This window comes from Eretmochelys imbricata, chromosome 26 (genome assembly GCF_965152235.1).
Source record: "Eretmochelys imbricata isolate rEreImb1 chromosome 26, rEreImb1.hap1, whole genome shotgun sequence".
In the NCBI taxonomy this organism is placed as follows: domain Eukaryota; kingdom Metazoa; phylum Chordata; order Testudines; family Cheloniidae; genus Eretmochelys; species Eretmochelys imbricata.
This window is the reverse complement of record NC_135597.1, coordinates 6,732,934-6,753,716: the sequence shown is the minus strand read 5'-3', so window position 1 is coordinate 6,753,716 and position 20,783 is coordinate 6,732,934. Positions and strand designations below refer to the sequence as shown.

General features: G+C 41.9%; 1 protein-coding gene across 2 annotated transcripts; it reads left to right on the top strand.

The window, feature by feature from the left end:
- Window positions 1-1,342: 1,342 nt before the first annotated feature.
- On the top strand, window positions 1,343-19,033 carry ENTPD4 (ectonucleoside triphosphate diphosphohydrolase 4). Of its 2 annotated transcripts, none has more exons than XM_077805623.1 (14): window positions 1,343-1,429; window positions 3,381-3,491; window positions 3,974-4,100; window positions 5,804-5,998; window positions 7,574-7,779; window positions 9,617-9,767; window positions 9,862-9,965; window positions 11,657-11,716; window positions 12,033-12,163; window positions 13,885-14,051; window positions 15,566-15,890; window positions 16,390-16,475; window positions 17,347-17,508; window positions 17,890-19,033. In XM_077805623.1, exons 3-14 carry the CDS (start codon window positions 4,093-4,095, stop codon window positions 18,116-18,118), a joined length of 1,824 nt encoding a protein of 607 aa, XP_077661749.1. In that variant the 5' UTR covers window positions 1,343-1,429; window positions 3,381-3,491; window positions 3,974-4,092; the 3' UTR covers window positions 18,119-19,033. The 2 variants fall into 2 exon arrangements, with proteins under 2 accessions (XP_077661749.1, XP_077661748.1); XM_077805622.1 differs by having other exon boundaries at window positions 12,033-12,187.
- Window positions 19,034-20,783: the final 1,750 nt, after the last annotated feature.

Here is a 20,783-nt window from a genome sequence, read left to right as displayed (position 1 = left end):
TGACGGAAAGGTGCTCCAGTCTGTTAGTCAACATGCGGAAATAAAACAATCTATAGGCAAAGCATTCCAAAGTGTGAGCTGAATCTTGCAAACACATCTCCACAAAAACAACTCCCATGTGGAAGTGTTTGTAGGATCAGGCCCAAAGCAGGCAGGATGAAATCCTGGCCCCACTAATGTCAACAGCAAAACTCTCATTGACTTCAAAGGGGGGAGGATTTTACCTGCAGTGTTCTTCGAAGTGCACAGTGCCCTCAGTGTGCACAGTTGCAGGATCAGGCCTTCAGTGTGCAATGTTTTTATAAGTGCAGTGCCACGAGCCTGCAACATTTGAGGAGTCTCGTGTGATATTTGATGTTTTTTCTTAAAGTCCCAGTTCCTGGACTAGAGTGATTATGTGAGAATCTCAGCTTTCATTTAAAAACACTATTAGATGTCTAGGCCCTGGGGCTGTACAGAAAAGCTTGAAAATGTGATCCAAGTACCAGAATCCAAAAGGTAAATAAAAAGTTTTAAAAAATCTTATGATTTTAAAACCAATCCCGTGATTTTTTTGGGTCCCGAGACTGATGATTTTTAAACATGTGGGGCTACCAGTACTGTATGTGTGCAGTGCCCTAGGTGTGAAGTTACAGGACGATTCCTAAGCATCTAGAGTGTTGTAAGTAGTGCCAAAGATTTCAGATATAAATACAGTAGTGGTCTGTTAATCCACATAGGGCTGGAAGAACCTTTAGTATCTGTGCCTCAAAATTGCATTTAAAAAGGGGCTGTGTTAATTGTTAATTTTAATTCTGATGGAAATCTGCAATGGTTCAATACTCTGGAAAGCTAAATAACTAAACGTTGGGGAGGTCAATGAGCAGCCCCCGCTGGCCCAGCATGAACCCCACGTGAGGGACAGTTAAATAGCCACTTAATTATTTGCCTGGATCCCTTACACAGCAGCTGCCCTGCCGTAACTAAGCCCCCACTATACCTGACCCTAGCCATGCCCCCAGCCCACTCCTAGCCAGGCTCCCATCATGCTTTACCTTAGCCAGGCTCCCAGCTGACACCTAGCTCCCATGATGCTTTGCTTTAGCCAGACTCCCATGATGCTTTACCTTAGCCAGGCTCCCAGCTCACGCCTAGCTCCCATGATGCTTTGCCTTAGCCAGACTCCCATCATGCCTTGTTGCCCTACCCCAGCCCCCATCTCAGCCCCGCCCCAGCCTCTAGCCACGCCCCCCTGGCCTACGCAGACCAATCCTTAGCCCAGCCCATTGCCCTTCGCTCCCCTCCCCTTAGCTTCTCGTGGGCTTACCGCGTGAAGGCCGGCGTGCTTCCGTCACGTCCGGCGTGCGGGACCCGGAAGTGGGAATGGTTGAGGTGTCGCTACGCGCCGCGGCGGTGCCGGGGCTGAGCCAAGCCGGAGCGAGACCAGCGGGTAGGAGCAGGGTCGGGGCTGATGGGGTGGGCGTCGGGGGAGGAGTCGCCTCGTTTTCCTCTCCCACCGGAGCATCGGGCGGGGAGGGGCTGTGGTCCTGTGGCTAGAGCAAGGGCCTGGGGGCCGGACGCCTGGGTTCCTTCCATCCCCTGGCTTGGGAAAGCAATGGGGCGAAGGGGGCTGGGACTCCTGGGTCTGTTCTCGGTTCGGTGGGGGAGGGGAGAGACTGGGAAGCCGGACTCCTGGGTTCCATCGTTTGGATGGGGACTCCTGGGTTCTGTTTTTTGGCCCTCGAAGGGGAGGGGGAGAGAGAGACTGGGAGGCCGGACTCCTGGGTTCTGTTTCTGGTTCTAGAAGGGGGGGCCTGGGAGGCCGGACTCCTGGGTTCTATTCTGCGGGGGGGGCTGGAACTCCTGAACATCCAGTTCTAGGATGGGGTAAGCGGGTTACAGCAGGCGGGAACTAGAAGTGTGGCTTCCAGGGTTCTCTTTCTGAGTCTAGGAGGGGAGTGAGGTCCTAGGGAACTAGGGCAGGGGGGGCACTGGAAGCTAAGACTGCTGGGATCTGCCCTGATTCTGCTGTGTGGCTCACTATGTGGCCAACCTGGGGCCAGTCACTTCCCCGCTCTGTGATGGAATGAGTGAAGGTTATAATTGTGGCTTGTGAAAATGTTGGGGTTGGAAAAGTTTATATAAGAGTTTGGCGTTATTATCCTATTGCTTTGGGTCGGTCTACGCTGCCAGTGAAGTCGATGTAACTTACCTCGCTCAGGGATGTGGAAAGGACACTCTTGCGGAGGTGGAGTCATTATGCTGACGGGAGAGCACTTTCCTGTCAGCATAGCACGTCTTCACCACATGTGCTACAGAGAAGCAGCTGCATTGGTGTAGTGTAGATTTGCCCTAAGCAGTAGTAATGTTCCTGAACTGCTGTCCTTACCTTGCTAATCAAACCATACGCTGCACTGTGACCCTATAGGTTTGCACCCTGTTACTTTCCTTCAAACAAACCCTCTCTGAATACAGAATTTAAATTCTGTCATCTGGGTCAGTAAAGTTTATCTGCCTCCCGTTGCTAAAAGCCACGCAGACCTTGAAATATTGATCTTTCCAGGCTTCTATAGTATTGAAGGACACCGTTTTACTGACTGCAGCACTAACAGAGGATTGGCTGTTTTTCTAACCTAACTCTCAGAATGTCTTGTAGCATCTTTGTTAAGGCTGGCTGGTATGTCATTTTGTAAATGAGACTTTGAAAACACTCTCATATTCAAGGCAATGATAGGGTTGTTGCATTTGCTATGTGGATTTTTGAGCTGAGGGAGAAAATGCGTCTGGTGATCCAGGTCTCACAATGTCTTTCAAAAAGAGTTTTTCCTTACTCCACTGAGTTTGTGAACCAGAGTGCTTTTTTAACCTGTAATCTGGATTTACAGAATTGTTGATTGAGAGGACGGTTCGAGTAAAAGTGGGCACGTGTGACTATAAATAAGAATCGTACATCCAAAATTATTTTGAAATAGTAACTTTTTACTTATTTAATAAAGGAACATTGCCAATATGAAACCTAGACAAGCTTAAAAAATATAAAGCAGAAGAAATCAAAAGTAGTTCTGGGTGTTACATATGCCTGATAGTTTCCATGGCGATTTGTGGTTTCAGAATTATATTTACATGGTTTTAATGTTTCTCTCCATTGTTATTGTTTGAAGCCCACACAGACATGAAATTGACTATAGGAAAGGTGCTGTCACATGGGAAAGCAAACTGAAAAAAAGGTGTATTTTTTCTTTCCCTCAGTTGTAAATGTTGTTTTTAACAATGGTAGATAAAAATCACATATCAGAATTTTTTGTAAACTGGTAGGTTTCCTCTATTGAAATGTGTTAATGCTAGTGTGGATCAAATTCCAATTTAATTATTCAGATTTTTTCCTTAAATTCTCCCTGCAGTTCCAACTTGATTCACTGTTCTTCAGCACTACCCGTCCTGAGCTTTTTATATGGTGTTGCTGTGTACTGCTACAGCTGCTGTTCCATCTCATTGGTGGCTGCATTTCAGTGGTAAGTGATCCATGCATATAATTCATACAGTATATATTTAGGGCTTCAATTTCACAGTGTGATGTGTATGGGTGTACCCATGCATCCATATGGGATCCCATCAACCAACTGTGCAGATCCTGTTTCAGTATTGGGGCCTGTGTTTGTAAAGTGCTTTGGGATTAATTGGAAAGAAATGCTTTATTTAAGAATATTAATGAAATGTAGTCTGGATTTATTGCTTTTTGTGTTTGAAATGTTGAAAATCCTCCGGAAGAATACAGTTGGAATGATTTATATTTGGGGGGGCTGCCATCCCTGTTGGTGATTTACGAGTGCTAAAGATAAACTCCTCAAAATGAGCTTCTCTACCAGATATGCTGCAAGGAATATATAAAACTAATCCTAATAAGTGTTTGACTTCATTCGGGCTCCTGAATTACAGGATTGGGGCATTACTGAGAACATCACTTTTTAATTTAACTAAAATCTGTGTTATACAGGAATAGAAGAACAATGGCTCTGGGGAGGATCCATGTGCCTTATAAATCTGGAATGTCTGGATGATACTAGAACACAAGCTACTTTGCCTGACTGCCTGCCCTGATCAGAATATCCCAACATGGGAAGGTGAGACACTCAAACTAATCCTCAATATCAAACAGCTAGAGTTGCAGGATGGTGAATACAGGGCTGCAATCCTAGAAATCTTGAACTCCAATCCCAGCTCTGAGGTTTGAGTGCCTCTAAATCTGGGCATCCACTCAATCTCTTTTTTCCCATAGTTCTATAATGGGGACAATGCCACCCACCTCACAGGGACATTGAGGATTAGTTGGTTAGTTATTTGGAAATTGTTCTGAAAATGAAAAGTGACGAATCTTGGATCACATTTCTGCTGAACATGATAATGCAAAGCTAAGAATAAATGCAGAATAGAGGTGTTAGAATTATAAAGCACTTTCACTGTAACACCATCCTCCAGAGCACAACAGATTGAGTGCCATGAAACAATGGTATTAAAGGAAAGTAAGTACAGTGGCATTTAATATAGCTCCATTAAAATGCAAATTAAGCTAGATCATATTGCCTTTATATAAATCCATGATACGCTCACATCTTGAATACTGTGTGCGGATGTGGTTGCCCCATCTCAAAAAAGCTTTATTGGAATTGGAATAGGGCAAACGGCCGCCATATGAGGAGAGATTAATAAGACTGGGACTTTTCAGCTTGGAAAAAAGACAACGAAGGGGAGATATGATAGACGTCTATAAAGTCATGACTGGTGTGGAGAAAGTAAATATGGAAGCGTTATTTACTCCTTCTCATAACACAAGAACTAGGGGTCACCAAAATGCATTAATAGGCAGCAGGTTTAAAACAAACAAAAGGAAGTATTTTTTCACACAATGCACGGTCAACGTGTTGAACTGCTTGCCAGAGGCTGTTGTGAAGGCCAAGACTATAACAGGGTTCAAAAAAGAACTAGGTATGTTCATGGAGGATAGATCCATCAATGGCTATTAGCCAGGATCTCCAGGAATGGTGTCCCTAGCCTCTTTGTTTGCCAGAAGCTGGGAACGGGCAACGGGATGGATCGCTTGATGATTACCTGTTCTGTTTGTTCCCTCTGGGGCACCTGGCATTGGCCACTGTTGGAAAAGAGGACACTGGGCTAGATGGACCTTTGGTCTGACAAAGTATGGCCGTTCTTATCAGAAAGGGTTTTAACAGTTTTATACTCAAAACTCATTCTGATACGTTTGTGCTAATGAGCCTTATGAAAGAAGCTTTTGTTGTGCAGCTTTTAAAACTTGTTGTGCATGGATTCTGAAGCAGAAATTAAGAGCTTAAAGTTTGTGGTGTGGAATAGAATGCTGCATGTGTCAAACACTTGCCTAATCACATGTACTATCATAGTGCTGAAGTATTTGGGTTTCCAGCTTGTTTGCATTTTACAAAGGCAAAACCTCTGTTAACGCTGGATGTCATTGAAACATAAGCAAAACCTGAGTAGGAGGCCTATGCAACGTTAAGATTTTGGTAGTTAAAGATCTGTTTGACTGAAATTGTAGGATGCATGTTCCGACAGAAAGGTGTTTGTTGGCTGTTAAACTTGTGACGATAATTCTTCGAGCATTCAGGGTGTAATCTTGATCCCACTGAGTTCAGTGTAATTTTATTAGGAACAGGAGCAGGTTCTTTGTATGTACCTTTAAAGTTGGAAGTTCATTTAAGTATTTGTTCAAATTCTCAGCCAGTTTTGGGAAGGCTTAGCTCCCTGCCTTTAGGATGCATTTCAAACAGTCTGTCTCCTTTATGAATTTCAGGATCAGCATCTCCTGTTTGTTTCCTGCTTCCTGGCACTTCAGCATCTCTCCAGTGGGGTGTCCTCGTATACTGAACACCACTTTGCGACAAATTATTGTCATTGGTATACTTGCTGCTGCTGGCTCCTTGCTTTATTATTCCCTTGTCATCCGGAATAAATATGGGCGTTTGTACAGGGATAAAAAGTTTCACAGGTGAGGACTAATATAATGTTCAGGACAGGAAATGAACATAACTCAGGTGTTCCATGATGATCACTTCAAACAGCTGAACCAGCGAGTAGTGATTGGGTCTCCTGATGTGTACGAAGCAGCATGGAAAAATAAATTGACTGAAAACTTTTTATGTAAGATGCTACTCACTGAAATCAGTCTTGGAGGAATCTTTCCTCTCTCCAAACCTTGTATATTACTTTTGGAGTAATTTCACACTTGTTGTTTTTTATATTTTGAAGGCAAAGGCGTAAACTCCTAAACAAGCTTGCAAGTGAGGTCTGAACTTTTTTGTTAAATCCTATATCCTTTTGGCACTCTTCTCTTGAGCTTGTTGGACAACTGTATATGTTTATCTCTCTCTCTTACATATACAGTGGATGCCACTTAATAACAATCAGGATATTAACAACTTCCAGGTAATAGCAGTGTTTTGCCAGGAACCGATCCTGTCCCACTGCCTTTAATGTAAATGGGATTTGGATATTGACAACAGGCATGCGACTTATTGACAACTTTTTGATATGGCATCCCTGGCTGCAGTCCCACAAACCTGCCTGCTGCTGGAAGGGGAGCTGCAGGGGCTTTCCACAGAGGTCAGGAGCGCTGGGGGCCCGAGAGGATGCACGGTACTTGTCTGTCCTCTCCAGGCTGTGCCCTGCCCTGGTACCGGGAACCTAAGCTCGGCATGTCCCAGTGCTTCCTTCGTTGGCTGCAGATTTGCAGGACAGCAGCCAGGAAGGAAGCGCAGGAACGTGCCAAGCCCCAGCTTCAGGAAGGTTTGCAAGGATGCAGCAAAGGAAGGAAGCACTCGGACATGCCTTCCCTGGCTGCAGTCTTACAACCCTCCCCGTTGCTGTCCTGTCCGCAGCCTCCCCTCCCAACCATAGGCAGATTTGCAGGGCTGCAGGGAGACATCGTGCATGTCGCAGTGCTTCCTCCCCGAGTTGCAGCTCTGTACATCTATCTCTTGCTTATTGACAACCTTCAGATAATAGCAACTCTTTGCTGGCAACAGAGAGGTTGCTAATAAGGGGAATCGACTGTATATGAATGTCTATATGTTGCATAATTGTATTTTAAATTTTTTCTCTCATGTTTCTCTTTAGATGTACCTCTCCTCACTTAAAATTGCTTTTAGTTTATTAACCATTAATCTTTCCAATAATTTAGCATGTTTGATTTGTCCTTATCTCCACATACAAAAGCTGGAAGGAGAAGTACTGTGTAGTAGGTAACATTTCCGACGGGGAGTCAGAAACTCCTGGCTTCCACTTCCAGCTCTGCCACCAACAACTGTATGATTTTGGGCAGACGTTTCTCTTCCCTGTGCTTCATGTTGTCCTTGTGCAAAATGACGATAATGCTTACAAATCTCATAATGTATGGTGTGCCTTAAGGTCTATTTAATAAAAAAAAAAAAACCCAACCACTTTTCCCTTCTATTAAAGAACCTCACAATTTTTTTTTAGTCTGGTATATCAAATCACACTTATAATACACATGCATATAAACAAAACCTTATTCCCAATAGACTTTAGCCGCTTTTTCTTCTAGATACCTTGCTCGAGTGACTGACACTGAAGCTACAGATACCAGCAATCCCAATCTGAACTATGGCATCGTGGTAGACTGTGGCAGCAGCGGGTCTAGGATCTTTGTGTATTGTTGGCCAAGACACAATGGCAACCCGCATGATCTGTTGGACATCAAACAAATGAGGGACAAAAACAGAAAACCAGTGGTTATGAAAATTAAACCAGGTATGAAAAACCCTAATGTTTAGAAAAAAATGACTGAACAGCTGATTATCTAACCCAAAACAGTATTCAAGATTCATATTAAAATCCCAAGGCTTCATTTTTCTGAAGAGAGCTGACTTCTTTTTTAATTCTGGAGTCTCGTAGCTACAACTGGTCTCTAGGCATATTTGAATAATTAGATGTATTTCATAAACAGCCTTTTATAAGGGCCTCCGAGTAATAAATAGAACAGTGTTACAATTTCTTGAAAATTATCTTAATTGTAAAACCATCTGAAAATTAAGACAGTTGAAATGTCATAATGTAGCTTGCTCTCGTCTCCAATCATAAAAATAATCATGCTAGGTTGGCAGAGAAAATAGGGCTTTTAACTTCAAAACCAAAAACTGTTTCCTGCTGCCTGAAAGGTCAGTTGGAATACAAACAACCAACCTATGTCCATCTTTTAAAATATCTTAGATGCAAGTATAAATTAAGGAGTAATAAATCATATTTAGGCATATCAATAAAGCAATTCTTGCCACAGATTATTTAAAATTGCTTCATATCAAATTATATATTAATGACTGGATTGCAGTGGCTTCCCAAAGGACTATGAAATGGACAACTACATTATTGTAGTCCTCCATCGACTTCATCTGTGTTTTGGTTTGAAAGGTGATTTATTCAGCTTTACAGTTTGTTACAAGGCTGCCAATGTGGAGGTAGGAGGTACCTATAAGCATCACAGGTTGAGCTGTCAGTTAAATAACCAGTTCTGCTCAGTTAGAATCAGTTTTGATTCTGTTATTTTGGCAAACAAGTAGTGGGTGTGTGTGTGTTTGTTTTTAAATGTTTTAGAGACAAATTCAAAGAAGTGATAATGGGCTGAACTATAGATTGTGGCCATTGTTTATTGGTTAGAATAGGAGTCAGACCTGAGTTATCTTCTCACGTCTGCAGTTAACTCACTAGGTGACCTTAAGTCATTTAACTTCTGTACAGAAGTTACCTCCGTTTTTCAGAGCGGGAAATACTTCTCTCTCAGGGTTTATAAGGTTTACTATTTGTAAAATGCTGTAAGGTCTTAGGTTAAATGCAAAGTTATTTTTAATTCATAAATGGAATCTGTCTCAAATTTGAAAGTAAACAATTGGGTAACTTAGTGGAACAACGTATTTGAATAATTAAAAACTGACTGTTTGCTTAAACTCTTATTTTAAAAGTTCCCAATCTCCTTTTGAAGTCCAATCCATGTCTTCCTGTTGCATAGTTCTCATGCCATTGTGTGAAAATATCTGTGTATGCTGACCATGGAAATGCTGCTGGTGACAGCAGAACAGTACTTGCTGTGATCACAATGAGGATTGGGCCAAAGTCTGTGCTGAGCATTTAAGAGTTATATTAATCTTAACCTAAAAACCACAATGAACTGAAACATCTAGAAATGGGAGCAGGGTGAGGTAAACTGCATTTCAGAACTTTAGAACTTCACTAAGTTATATTGATAGAGCCAAAAAGAAATTACCATGAATTGTTATGAGGGTTATATACAGCATAGACACTTTAATAGTATTTTGTACTTGGTTTGTGCCTTGCATTGACTGTTAGCTGGAAAGTTATTAGTAGAGCAAGTCTTCTTTAGTTTTTAAGTAATTCCCTTACACACATTAACTGATTGTGAGCCCCTTTCTTACAAAACTGGTTAGCGGTTGCAAATAGCTAACTTTATGTAAAAATAATTACTTTAAATCTTCAAAGCCTATGAGGTTAAAAAAAAGCAAGTTTGATGCTTTTATGTGAAATAAACTTTTACTTTACACTTGGCATTTCCTCATTCATCTATCTGTTTCTCTAGGCATTTCAGAGTTTGCTAGCTCTCCTGAAAGAGTCAGTGATTATATTTCTCCACTTCTGAACTTTGCTGCAGAACACGTGCCCCGTGCAAAACACAAAGAAACTCCTCTCTATATCCTCTGTACTGCAGGGATGAGAATCCTGCCTGAGAGGTGAATAGGTACCTTATTTCTTTCAATATTTAGTTTAAAGATCTTAGTGCTTTGAGTAGTTTAACCGTTGTTCAAAATGTTGGTAATTTTGCAGCCAGCAGAAGGCAATACTAGAAGATCTGCTCACTGATATTCCTGTGCATTTTGATTTTCTGTTTTCGGACTCTCATGCAGAAGTTATTTCAGGGAAACAGGAAGGTAAGTTAATGCTGTAGAAGAAAAGAGTTTTAACATATTTTTGTTCCTTTCCAGTCCCGTTTTGTTAAATTCTTGTTGTTTCTGGCTTGTCCAAATGCTTGGTAAGTTAAGAGTTCTTATGTCTCAACAGCAACTGTTTTGCATCCTGGTCAAAAGCAAAAAATGCCCCAATAATTTATGAAAAATGTCATCTAAAATCAGGAGAAATAACAAATGCCTCCTTATTTAGCTGTCAGGCCATATGTGTCCATTTTCTCTTATTTCTGACATCAGCCAGTCCAATATAATAGGATTCCAAGGAAGGTTGTGGAATCCCCATCATTGGCGATTTTTAAGAACAGATTGGACAAACACTTGTCAGGGATGATCTAGGTTTTCTTGGTCTTGCCTCAGTGCAGGGGGCTGTACTAGATGACCTCACAAAATCCCTTCCAGCCCTGTATTTCTGATTGTATGAAAAAAGTAGTCTTTTTAGAAACATATATGCTCACTGTAGAGGAAGAATAGTTGGCTATGACTGGCTTATAGATAAGGCTCTGTGGTTGTCACAGATTCCTTGGCTTTTTCCATGACTTCTGCAGTGGCTGCTGGTGTGCCTGGTCAGGGGCCTCCTGAGCAGCTGACGAAGCCCCTGGGCCCGTTGCACTGGCTGCTGCTGGGGCAGTCTCGCCCCCCTGCTCCCCAGCAGCTGGCATTTGGGTTGGGGGGGGGGGGGCTCAGGGCTGGGGATTGGCATGCTTGGAAGTGCTTACGTAGGGCAGGTTCCCTGGAAGGTCGAGAGGCACTCTTCTCCCTCAGCTCCTAGCGATACGTATTGCCTCTGCCAGCAGGCACCACCCCCACAGTTCCCATTTGCCGCGGTTCCCAGCCAATGGGAGCTGCAGAACCGGGGCTTAGGGCACAGCGGAGGCAGCACGAGGCGCTTAGGAGCTGAGTAGGGAGCACCCGCGGGCCCCCCCAGGGCTGTCTTGCTGAGTCAATATTCCCCTCTTCCCACTCCCCACCCCCCCCCAACTTTTAGTCAGGCTTATATAGTAAAAGTCAGGACAGGTCATGGCCCATGAATTTTTGTTTACTGACCAGTTTAGAGTAGCAGCTGTGTTAGTCTGTATTCGCAAAAAGAAAAGGAGTACTTGTGGCATCGTAGAGACTAACAAATTTATTTGAGCCTAAGCTTTTGTGAGCTATAGCTCACTTCATCGGATGCATTCGATGAAGTGAGCTGTAGCTCACAAAAGCTTAGGCTCAAATAAATTTGTTAGTCTCTACGATGCCACAAGTACTCCTTTTCTTTTTGTTTACTGCTCATGACCTGTCCTTGACTTCTATTAAAAATACCCATGACTACAATGTAGCATTACTTATAGATGACAAGATCTTCCCGTTTTATTCTGATATTTTGTTTTTACTTAAAAACTTGCCTTAAAGAATGACTGAACTACTGAATGATTAAACTAATGAACTTTATGAGAATTGTTTGAGTATTTTAGGTGACAAAAACTGTTAAATTTTGAAGTAATGCTTATAAAAAGTTTCAGTGTCTAACACAGTTGACATACAATGTGTTAACAAATGAAATGAACATAAAGATAAGTGAGGGAGATTAAACTGTAATAGATTTTTAAAAAGCTACCAGATGGTCTAACATTTTTTACAATCTTGCTGCTTTTTTTTTTTTTAAATGCTTCTAGGAGTGTATGCGTGGATTGGCATCAACTTTGTTCTGGGACGATTTGAACATATTGATGATGGCAAGTATATTAATTATATTTTAGAAGGAACTTCCTGTATATTATCAACACATGGGGGTGGAAGTGAAGTGCCAGATAATTATTTTTTAATGTGTCTTCAAATAGGCATATTGGAGCATACCAGTCATGCACTGTGCAAAGAGCAATATCTAAATTTCACAGGACTAGTCCAGTGATTCATGTTCAATATTAAATTTTGTAATTAACAACACAGCAGTTCAATGGAAGGTGCTCTTTCTCTTTGAGTTTGATACTGCTTCAGATCCCATCCCAAATGTATTTCTCAGAATTGCCAGCTATCCATTTTGTGTTCCAGAGGATGATGCAGTCGTGGAGGTGCATATCCCTACCAGTGAGAACAAAGAAGCCATCATTCGTAAGAGGACAGTGGGTATTCTCGACATGGGTGGTGTGTCGACCCAGATAGCATATGAAGTCCCTAAAACTGTAAGCTTTGCCTCTTCACAGCAGGTTATTATCTGTACATTTTTTCTGTTTTTAACCCATATCCATTGGTTTTTGTTTCATTACATCACATCCCAACACCAGGCAAGAGAAGATGTGACCACGAGTCCCTCATCAGCTAAGCAATTCATTGTGTTTTGTTCATTTGAAAAAAATAAGTTGATAAAGCATGGTGGAAAGTTCGTTTGTACAAGTATTTAACTTTCTTAATTGGATTTTTCTAAGCAGACTTGTACTTAAGAGTTTTCATGCTAAAAGTTGTGTAATTCCCGCATGAGAAGGGCGCTGTATTTATTTGTCATGTAATTTCCCTTGATAAGCTTGAACGTGAGAAAATGATCAAAGTAACAGGTCACTGTATTAAACAAAATGTGCTATGTGCACTACACAGTGTATGTGCTGTGGAAGAGACGAGAACTAACTTTGTTTCTAAATTTCAAATGGAACCATATGACTTATTTTAATCAAAAGTATGTATTGATTTTTAGGGCAAATCCTGAAGTCTTGAATAAGGCAAACTCCCATTGACTTCCTGGTGAATTTGCCAGAGGAGAGACTGTATAAGAAACACAGGATTTGACCAACAATACATGATTAAAACGAAACAATTTTTATTTAAGCAGTCTGTAAAATTGCATTTTTCCTTGTTCTGAACAATTGTATTAGCAAGCTCTGCCTCTTCAGATAGAGGGCAGAATTGTCCTCTTTCCTCAAAAGATCTACTGCAATATTCTTCCCCTTCTTCCTACACACATCTTTGGGATATGCCCATATATAGGAAGAGGATACTGGAGTGGAAATCTAATTGGAGACATCTTTAAAAACTTAGAATTCAATACCAATGTTAATGGGGGATCGTCTTAATCTTTGAAATACATACCATCTGGGCTCCTTATTTTATTACAAGTCTTTGACAAAGCACTTATACATTAAGTGTTTCAAAACTTGAACAGGGAGAGGAAACTGACTATTCGTACTATTAAAAAAAAAAAAAATTGTCCTCTGAACTAAAGATGAATTTGATAGTTCGAGAGGTTGTAAAGAATTGTTTACCAGCATATCGTTTTATAAGGCACTATCTGAATTTGGGGTCAGATGTTAGATCTAAAGAGTTTTTGTGATGCCTTGGTCCTCCCTCTGCCCTCTTGACCAAGCAAATGTCTGTGATGTGTGTGAGCCTGCTACTGCAGATGCTGCAACCCCCACACACCATTACGCCCGTTCCCTTTGCACATTCTACTTGAAGGGCTTGTCTTCACTACCGGGGTAAATCAACTTAAGGTACGCTACTCTAGCTATGTGAATATCGCTCTCTGGTCGACTTCCCGTACTCTTCTCGGAGAGTTGGAGTACCAGGGTCTACCGGAGAGCACTCTGCCATTGATTTAGCAGGTCTTTGCTAGACCCGCTAAATCGATCCCTGCTACCTCGATTGCAGCAGCATAGATCTCCCTGTAGTGAAGACCATCCCAAAGTGTCGGAACTGGTGTTTTCTCTGAAGTGCTTCAGAAATTTTGACAAGCAACTTTGGGACATGTCTTGAGGCAATCTGAGTGAGAGTGGCTGAACGCAGAGTCTCTGAGAACCGGTCTGAGATGACACTTCAGTGCCTGTAGCACTCCAGTGTTCATAGGCTTGTTGTGACTAGCTTTGCTTTATATTGCAGAAGTATCTCTAATCTCCCGTCACTTCGGTGCTTGCAGGAGGAAGTAGCCAAAAACTTACTTGCAGAGTTCAATTTGGGCTGTGATGCTCATCAGACCGAGCACGTGTACAGAGTGTATGTAGCGACGTTCCTTGGTTTTGGTGGGAATGCAGCACGGCAGAGATACGAGGACAGTATATTTACCAGCACAATGTTTAGAAACAGGTAATCTGCTGTGTGGTTGATTGCATATTATAAATGCTTAAACTGTCCTGAAAACCCAAGCAAAATGTAGACCTCCTAAATAGACACATCTAAAATTGTTGAGCAGTATACTGTCCCTCTTTAAATACTATTCCTACTCATTCCCTAACGTGAATACTCTGGAACCTTGATAGACTGAAATAGGTTTGTGACCCACAAATGGCAGAAGTATGATGTTCAGAGAATGGCTAGCTCAGCAGGACTCAAGTGCTTTAATGCTGCCGCATGGCTTTACTCTCAGGGCTACGGAACTGTCCTGCTGCAGGGAAGAAAGCGTGGACTGGGAGAATCACCTAAGCCTGCTTTCATGATCCAAAGTGTTTGGTGTTCCCAAGACCTGCCATTCCAGCAAATTATTTTGAAGCTCTGTTCTAGGAAACAGTCAATTTTTATACAAGTGCTGTAAATTACCATTGAGATTGCTGATGGAGGAATTATTCCTTCAGCCACAGGAGGGCCTGGGAGCATTTGAATTAGCCCATGTGAGGTGCTCGGACTTCACTGAGCCAAGCAGTCTGTTCTAGCTGTATAGTTAACTGCAGGTATCAAATGTCTGACTGGATAAATAGAATAATTGTTTTCTTTTTTGGGGCTGAGGGAAAATTCTCTGACTTGCCCTCAAAACAGAAATCTCCTCCAGATCCCACACTGCATCAGCCTGGAGCAGTCATACTCGGACTGAAGCGTGGGAGCCACAAGTAGTCCTTTAATGAGCCTCCTGCGGCTCTTCGCAGCACGTGCTATTGAAACACGGTGTGATTTAATGACTAACCAATCAGGATGCTTTTACTGTGTTGTTAACCAATTAAGTTATCAAGCTGCACTAAGTTATTAACTTTGCTTATTTTAGTTTGTGTGCACAGTGTCCACACGGGGGAGTTACAGCACAGCACCTTGCTGTTGACACCACCTTGATCCAAAATGTGGGGCACTGTCGACGGGGCCTTAGAATCCATTTTAGCTGCACCTCTACTTGTGTGTGTGTGTGTGTGTTTTTTTTTTTTTTTTTGTACCAACTTCCAGTTACTGTTTTTATGAAACTTTTCTTTAATTATGCTAATTAAAGACTTTTGCATCAGTTAGCCAGGCTGTAACCGGAGTAGCGATGCAGCTGTTGTTTCTGGTAGCTTCAGCATTCTGAATAAAGCCTGCTCTGCACCGAGGCATTTTTAGATGCACTTCATGGAGTTATTGTAAAATCTTAACATAATACAAAAAATCTGCAGTGGCTTGAATTTTTGTTTCCTCTGTCTCCGGACCAAATGGCTTATAGCTCCGGTAGATCTAGCGCAGCGTGCCTGACTTCATGTACTCTGAATGATGGTTTCTGAATGCAAAAGTAGGTGCCAAAACTTGCTCCAGTCAGAATGACTTGGTCTTCATTCTATCTGTTTTGATGATGTAACTTTGTCCGAAATAAGATTTTGAGCGTACTGTACCTGCAATTGTTTCAACTGTGCTTAATTTTACGACAGACTTCTGGGTAAACAGACTGGTATGACTTCTGAGTCTCCCTACCTGGACCCTTGCCTGCCTCTAGAGGTTGAGGATGAAATCCGACAGAATGGACAGACACTGTACATGCGAGGGACTGGAGATTTTAATCTGTGTCGTGAAATTATTCAGCCTCTCATGAATAAGACCAATGAAACCCAGACCTCTTTAAACGGCATCTATCAGCCTGCAGTGCACTTCCAGAACAGCGAGTTTTATGGCTTCTCTGAGTTCTTCTACTGTACCGAAGATGTATTGCGTATGGGGGGAGACTACAGTGCTGCTAAATTTATTAAAGCTGCAAAGGTGAAGTATACTTGTGGTATAATCTTCCTAGTAATCCAAAACAGCGTCCACTTCTGAAACTGGGGCAATGAGGCTTTTCTTTTGGAATCCAAACTCCTTTTACCTATATAACTGACAGTAGCTCATTGTCTGGCCTCATCGGGGTTTTCTCATGAGAACGATTCGCTACTACATAATAGTAGAGGGATTCTAGGATGAGCAAGATCGTCTGGAGTTCAGCTCTCAAATTCTGGGCTGGAACTGTAGAAAACTCAGGCCGAACTCTTACACTTGAAAAATGTAACTTCAGTCTCTTTATCTGTCATGCAGCAGATGTGCTTCAAATCATATAAAAGGAGACCAGAACACAAACCAACTGTGACCCACTAACTTTTTGCCAGCCTTCCCTTGACTTTTATTTTTAAATTCCATTTCATTGTTTATAAAGCTGCTTATCCATTGGCATCGCATATTTTCCTTAATTTAGTATGTAAACAGAGCCTTTTTTTGTTTCGTTAAGGATTATTGTGCCACTAAGTGGTCTGTCCTGCAGGAACGGTTTGACCGTGGTCTTTATGCATCACATGCTGATCTTCATAGATTGAAGTGAGTATTCATGTTTGTACAGCAGAAATCATTCGTGCAGAGTTGCCAGAAGAGAAGCGTCATGCCCAAATGACTGATTTTAAAACATTGTTGTATGTGGCATAGGTGTAGCTGTGTCAGTCCCAGGATATTAGAGAGAGAAGGTGGGTCTCTCCCTTTTTAAAAAGGCATTGGAAATCTGAATGCAAGTTTGAAGATTCCCAGGCCAGAAGGGACCTATTGTGATCAGGTTGAGTGAAACTTAATTGCATCCGCTATAAGAGAGCTTGATCGTAAACCAGTGTTGCTCTTTAGCAATACAGCAATGCAACTCTTGGAGTATGGGAAACAATCTTGTAATGCATTTTTATTGCGGTTTATAAAACTTCTTAATGAAATCTGAGGTATCTCCGTATGTCACTGATTGGCAGGACAGGTGTTACCTTGCCGTGTAGTTTCGTGATTGGAGCAGGTGACTAGGAATCGAGGCTTCCGTGTTGCTTTCCAGTCTCATTGTGCTTGGTGCCATCCCTTCATAAAAGTGGTGGTGGGGGGGGAACAAACCCCCAGTTCCCGTGAGGCCCAAAACAGCTAACCCACATCAGTACTGGATCGGAGGAGAAGAAGAGTGGGCTTAAATAATAAGAGATTGGTTAACCCGCTGTCACCTATAAGACAGGCACAGAGAAGACCTAGCGTATATAATGTGGAAGACCATTGGGCCTGGGGCTATCTATATTCTTGTCTTTACAGTGGGTTATGAACCCCTCAGAGCAGGGATCTGAATCTTGTATATGTAAGTGCTGCGTGACCTGATGGCACTGTATAAGTAGTATTAAAAAATGAAAAATCAAATGACACATAACCAGCCTTTATTCTGCTTATTCTGTAGGTATCAGTGTTTTAAGTCTTCCTGGATGTATGAAGTGTTCCACAGTGGTTTCTCTTTTCCCATCAACTACAGCAACTTAAAAACTGCTCTGCAGGTTTATGATAAGGAAGTGCAATGGACTTTGGGAGCCATCCTTTACCGAACACGATTTTTACCTTTAAGGTACTGTTTGTTTTTGCAAATGGTTAGGTGCAAGGCTTGGATGGTGGGGTGGCTTGATATGAAAGCAGGTGGCGAACAAGAGCAGAGGAAACATTGCTTCAAGTTTAGCATATAAAACACTTGTACGTAGGGCCTGGGTGCTTATTTTAAATCAAAGCATGTCTTGTAAAAATCTCTGCGGATAAAAAACAAACGCCAGCAAGTCAGCCAGATTCCTCTTGTCTTCAGATAGCTCAACGACAGTAATGGTTGCTGAGATGTGTTTAGTGTACGTGCTTTCAGTTTTTGTGGTAAGATGATCAAAAGGCAATTTTTTTGCCTTGCTGAAGGATTGAAGTCCTGTTTCCTGTTTTGTACGTGTTTTCCCCCTTTGTTTCTCAGAGACATCCAGCAAGAGAACTTCAGAGGAAATCACTCCCACTGGAGGGGCTTCTCCTTTGTTTACAATCACTACTTGTTCTTCGTCTGTTTTCTGATTGTGCTGCTGTCCATTGTGCTGTATCTGCTGAGGCTGAGACGGATTCACCGGAGAATGCTGCGCAATGGCTCATCCGCTTCTCTCTGGCTTGAGGAAGGCCTCCCACCGCAGAAGATTCCAGGAGCCTTATGAAACGCCAGGATAAAGAGCCTCCTTATTAGACTTTTTAAAGTACAAGCCATTTTTTTTTACCTCAGGGTTTCTCCCTCCCGCCCCCCACAAAAATCATATGAGGAAACCTCTCCCAGCAGTATTCAACTCAGCAAGAGCTTTGGAAACAACTTAGATTATGGGAAATCGAGGTCAGACTATGCCGAATGGACTAGAGAATATCTGCCAAAAATGTTTTTTAAAAGTAATTTAAAAAAGTAAATGCACTTTCACGTTAAAGGGGAGGGGAAGTCAAGACTTGATGCCAGTAAACAAATAAGTGGAGGCAGCTTATGGTAACAGAATGATTGATTTCTCTTTCCTCAGTAAAATACTGAAATATCACTTACTAGGTAGGATGAGTGGATATAGCTGTGCATATTTTTGTTCAAGTCCATGGTTGATATCACTCAGCTTCTAAACTCTCAGCCTCCTAAATCAAGAAAAAGGAAGTGTGGGGTTTTTTTAGAAGCAGTAACAAATGGACCTGTTAAAATGTGAAAAGCTGACATCTTAAGTGTTGAGGTACTGCAACGGAAGAGAAACATCTATTGTGGCTACTGCTGTGTTTATGCAAAACACAACTGAAATCATTGCTTCGTTTAGTCATTATAGATTTCGCCTTGATGTCTCAGAAGCATAGTTTTATGGTGGCAAAAGTGATTTCTTTTTAATCCTTCATTTGACAGTGTTTCATGATGGTCCAGAGATCTCCCTGAAACTCTCATAAGCTTGAAAGGACTGGAAAATGCACAGACTTCAGTTAGTGCACATTTGTCTTTATTTTTGTTCTTTCCTGGTATAACTTCTTACCTGTTAATTTATATTTTATTTAAAACAATATTAGTTTTACTTGAAAGCAAACTTGTTCATGATTAAAAGTGGCATTTATATGAACCTCTGGTTGATGAAAACTTTATTATCCTATATAAAACAGTGCGGGCGCTCGCTTCTAACATGCCCGTTAAAAATCACCTGCCATGGTGAGTATAAATGTGTTATGAAACTTGATGCGAGTCTTAATATTAGAATCCCCCCAGCTTCTGAAGAGAGCTGACTTTTGTCCATTTTTTTTAAAACTAAGAGCAAACAGATCTGTGGGTGGTTTGTATGTCTTCACTTCCTGTTTTGAACTGGTGTACCGTGATCGGATATGCAGTTCGAGGGGGTTAAGCTCCATCCCAGAAGTTGCTGCACTGCACTGGTGGATGAAGAGATTCCCCAATCGGTGAGCAGGAAAAGATATTGGGGATGGATCTGTCTTGTGCCTGTATCAGGGCCATTGTTCAATCTTGTAAACACGGCTTGCTGTATGATAGAAATTTCCAAGTATATCAAATATCTTTCCTCAGAGGCCTGTTGTGTGGCATAATTAATGTCAGTAGAGCTCTTAAAGCTCCCCATAACTTAGAGCTGAAGAGATGCGAAGTATTTTACAGTGCAGGTCTGACTAGGACATCACTATGTAGCTGACTGCTACAGCGTGTGCCGCATTTAAAACTCTGGTTACTCTAGAAAAGCAGCAGCTTGGCAGGCATAGTAAGCATAATGTTTCAATCAGTTTTTAGAACACAGATCAGAACTACCCAAAGGGCTTACCAAAGACCATGCTGACCTGATGCTATCTGAATATTCTTCTAAATTTTCAGAGCTACTTAGTGTGTGCTGACCTAAAGCACGCTGCTACTTTGGAAAAGGAAAATGGTTGCAATGAGTGGGAGGACTGGCTGTTTCTGTATGTTATGGGCCCAAGCCTGTAAACTTTTACAAGTGTAGTTATGCTTTCTCCAGTGGGAGAACGCTTCCAGAATTGGGACTCAAGTTTTAGAACCAATCACTGTAAGTGTTGAGGAGATCTTACCTTCTAAAGCGAATACAATTTCAAGAACAGGTTTGCTTTAAATGTAAAAAACGCAGCTTGCCAGTAGCATTTTAACCTTTTGTTTCCAGGTTTAAAAACAGTCTTTTAGCTGTACAACTTCCAAGGAGTTGAAAGGAGATGGGGGAGTGATTTAAGGAGAAGTTAGGCTAAATCCTCCTGCAAAAATCCTTCAGGCACTTACATTCACAAAAACAAACTTTCTCGTATCTCCAGCTCAAGGAATTGTGCCTTTTTGTATATTGTAGATAATCTGCGTAGCACTGACACGGTATCTGACTGAGCACTTCATATTTATTAATTTTATTATCACAACCCCCGTGAGGCAGGGAGGAATTATCCCCATTTCACAAATGGAAATCTGAAACGCTGAGACGAATGATTTACCTGTGGTCTGGAGCAGAGACTGGAACCCATATTTCCTGAGTCCTAGCCCAGATCTTAGCTTGATGACCATCCTGTATATTCCCCTCAGGCCAAATTAAGCTTCCTGCTGTATAGCATCAGGGTGTAGGAGGGTTCCAGGTAATTCAAGTGCCCACACAAAGGCAGAAGTTGCCTGTCTTTCTAAAAGATGTACTCTTGTTCAACCACAAGATATGGGCTTGTGTTTGGAGGTGGTCAGACTAGATGATTGTAATGGTCTCTTCTGTCCTCAGTCTATTAATTTGACTCATGGTTTGCAATTCCTCACAAATTCCTGCCAGAGACAGGCTCAAGCACAGATTAAGAAAGCTTGGACCATTCTGTTCCTGGGGTTTTGTGCTA

Coding starts and splice junctions, on each gene's coding strand:
- ENTPD4 (XM_077805622.1), top strand. Junction 16,476..17,346: donor GCTGATCTTCATAGATTGAA/GTGAGTATTCAT, acceptor CTTATTCTGTAG/GTATCAGTGTTTTAAGTCTT. Junction 17,509..17,889: donor ACACGATTTTTACCTTTAAG/GTACTGTTTGTT, acceptor TTTGTTTCTCAG/AGACATCCAGCAAGAGAACT.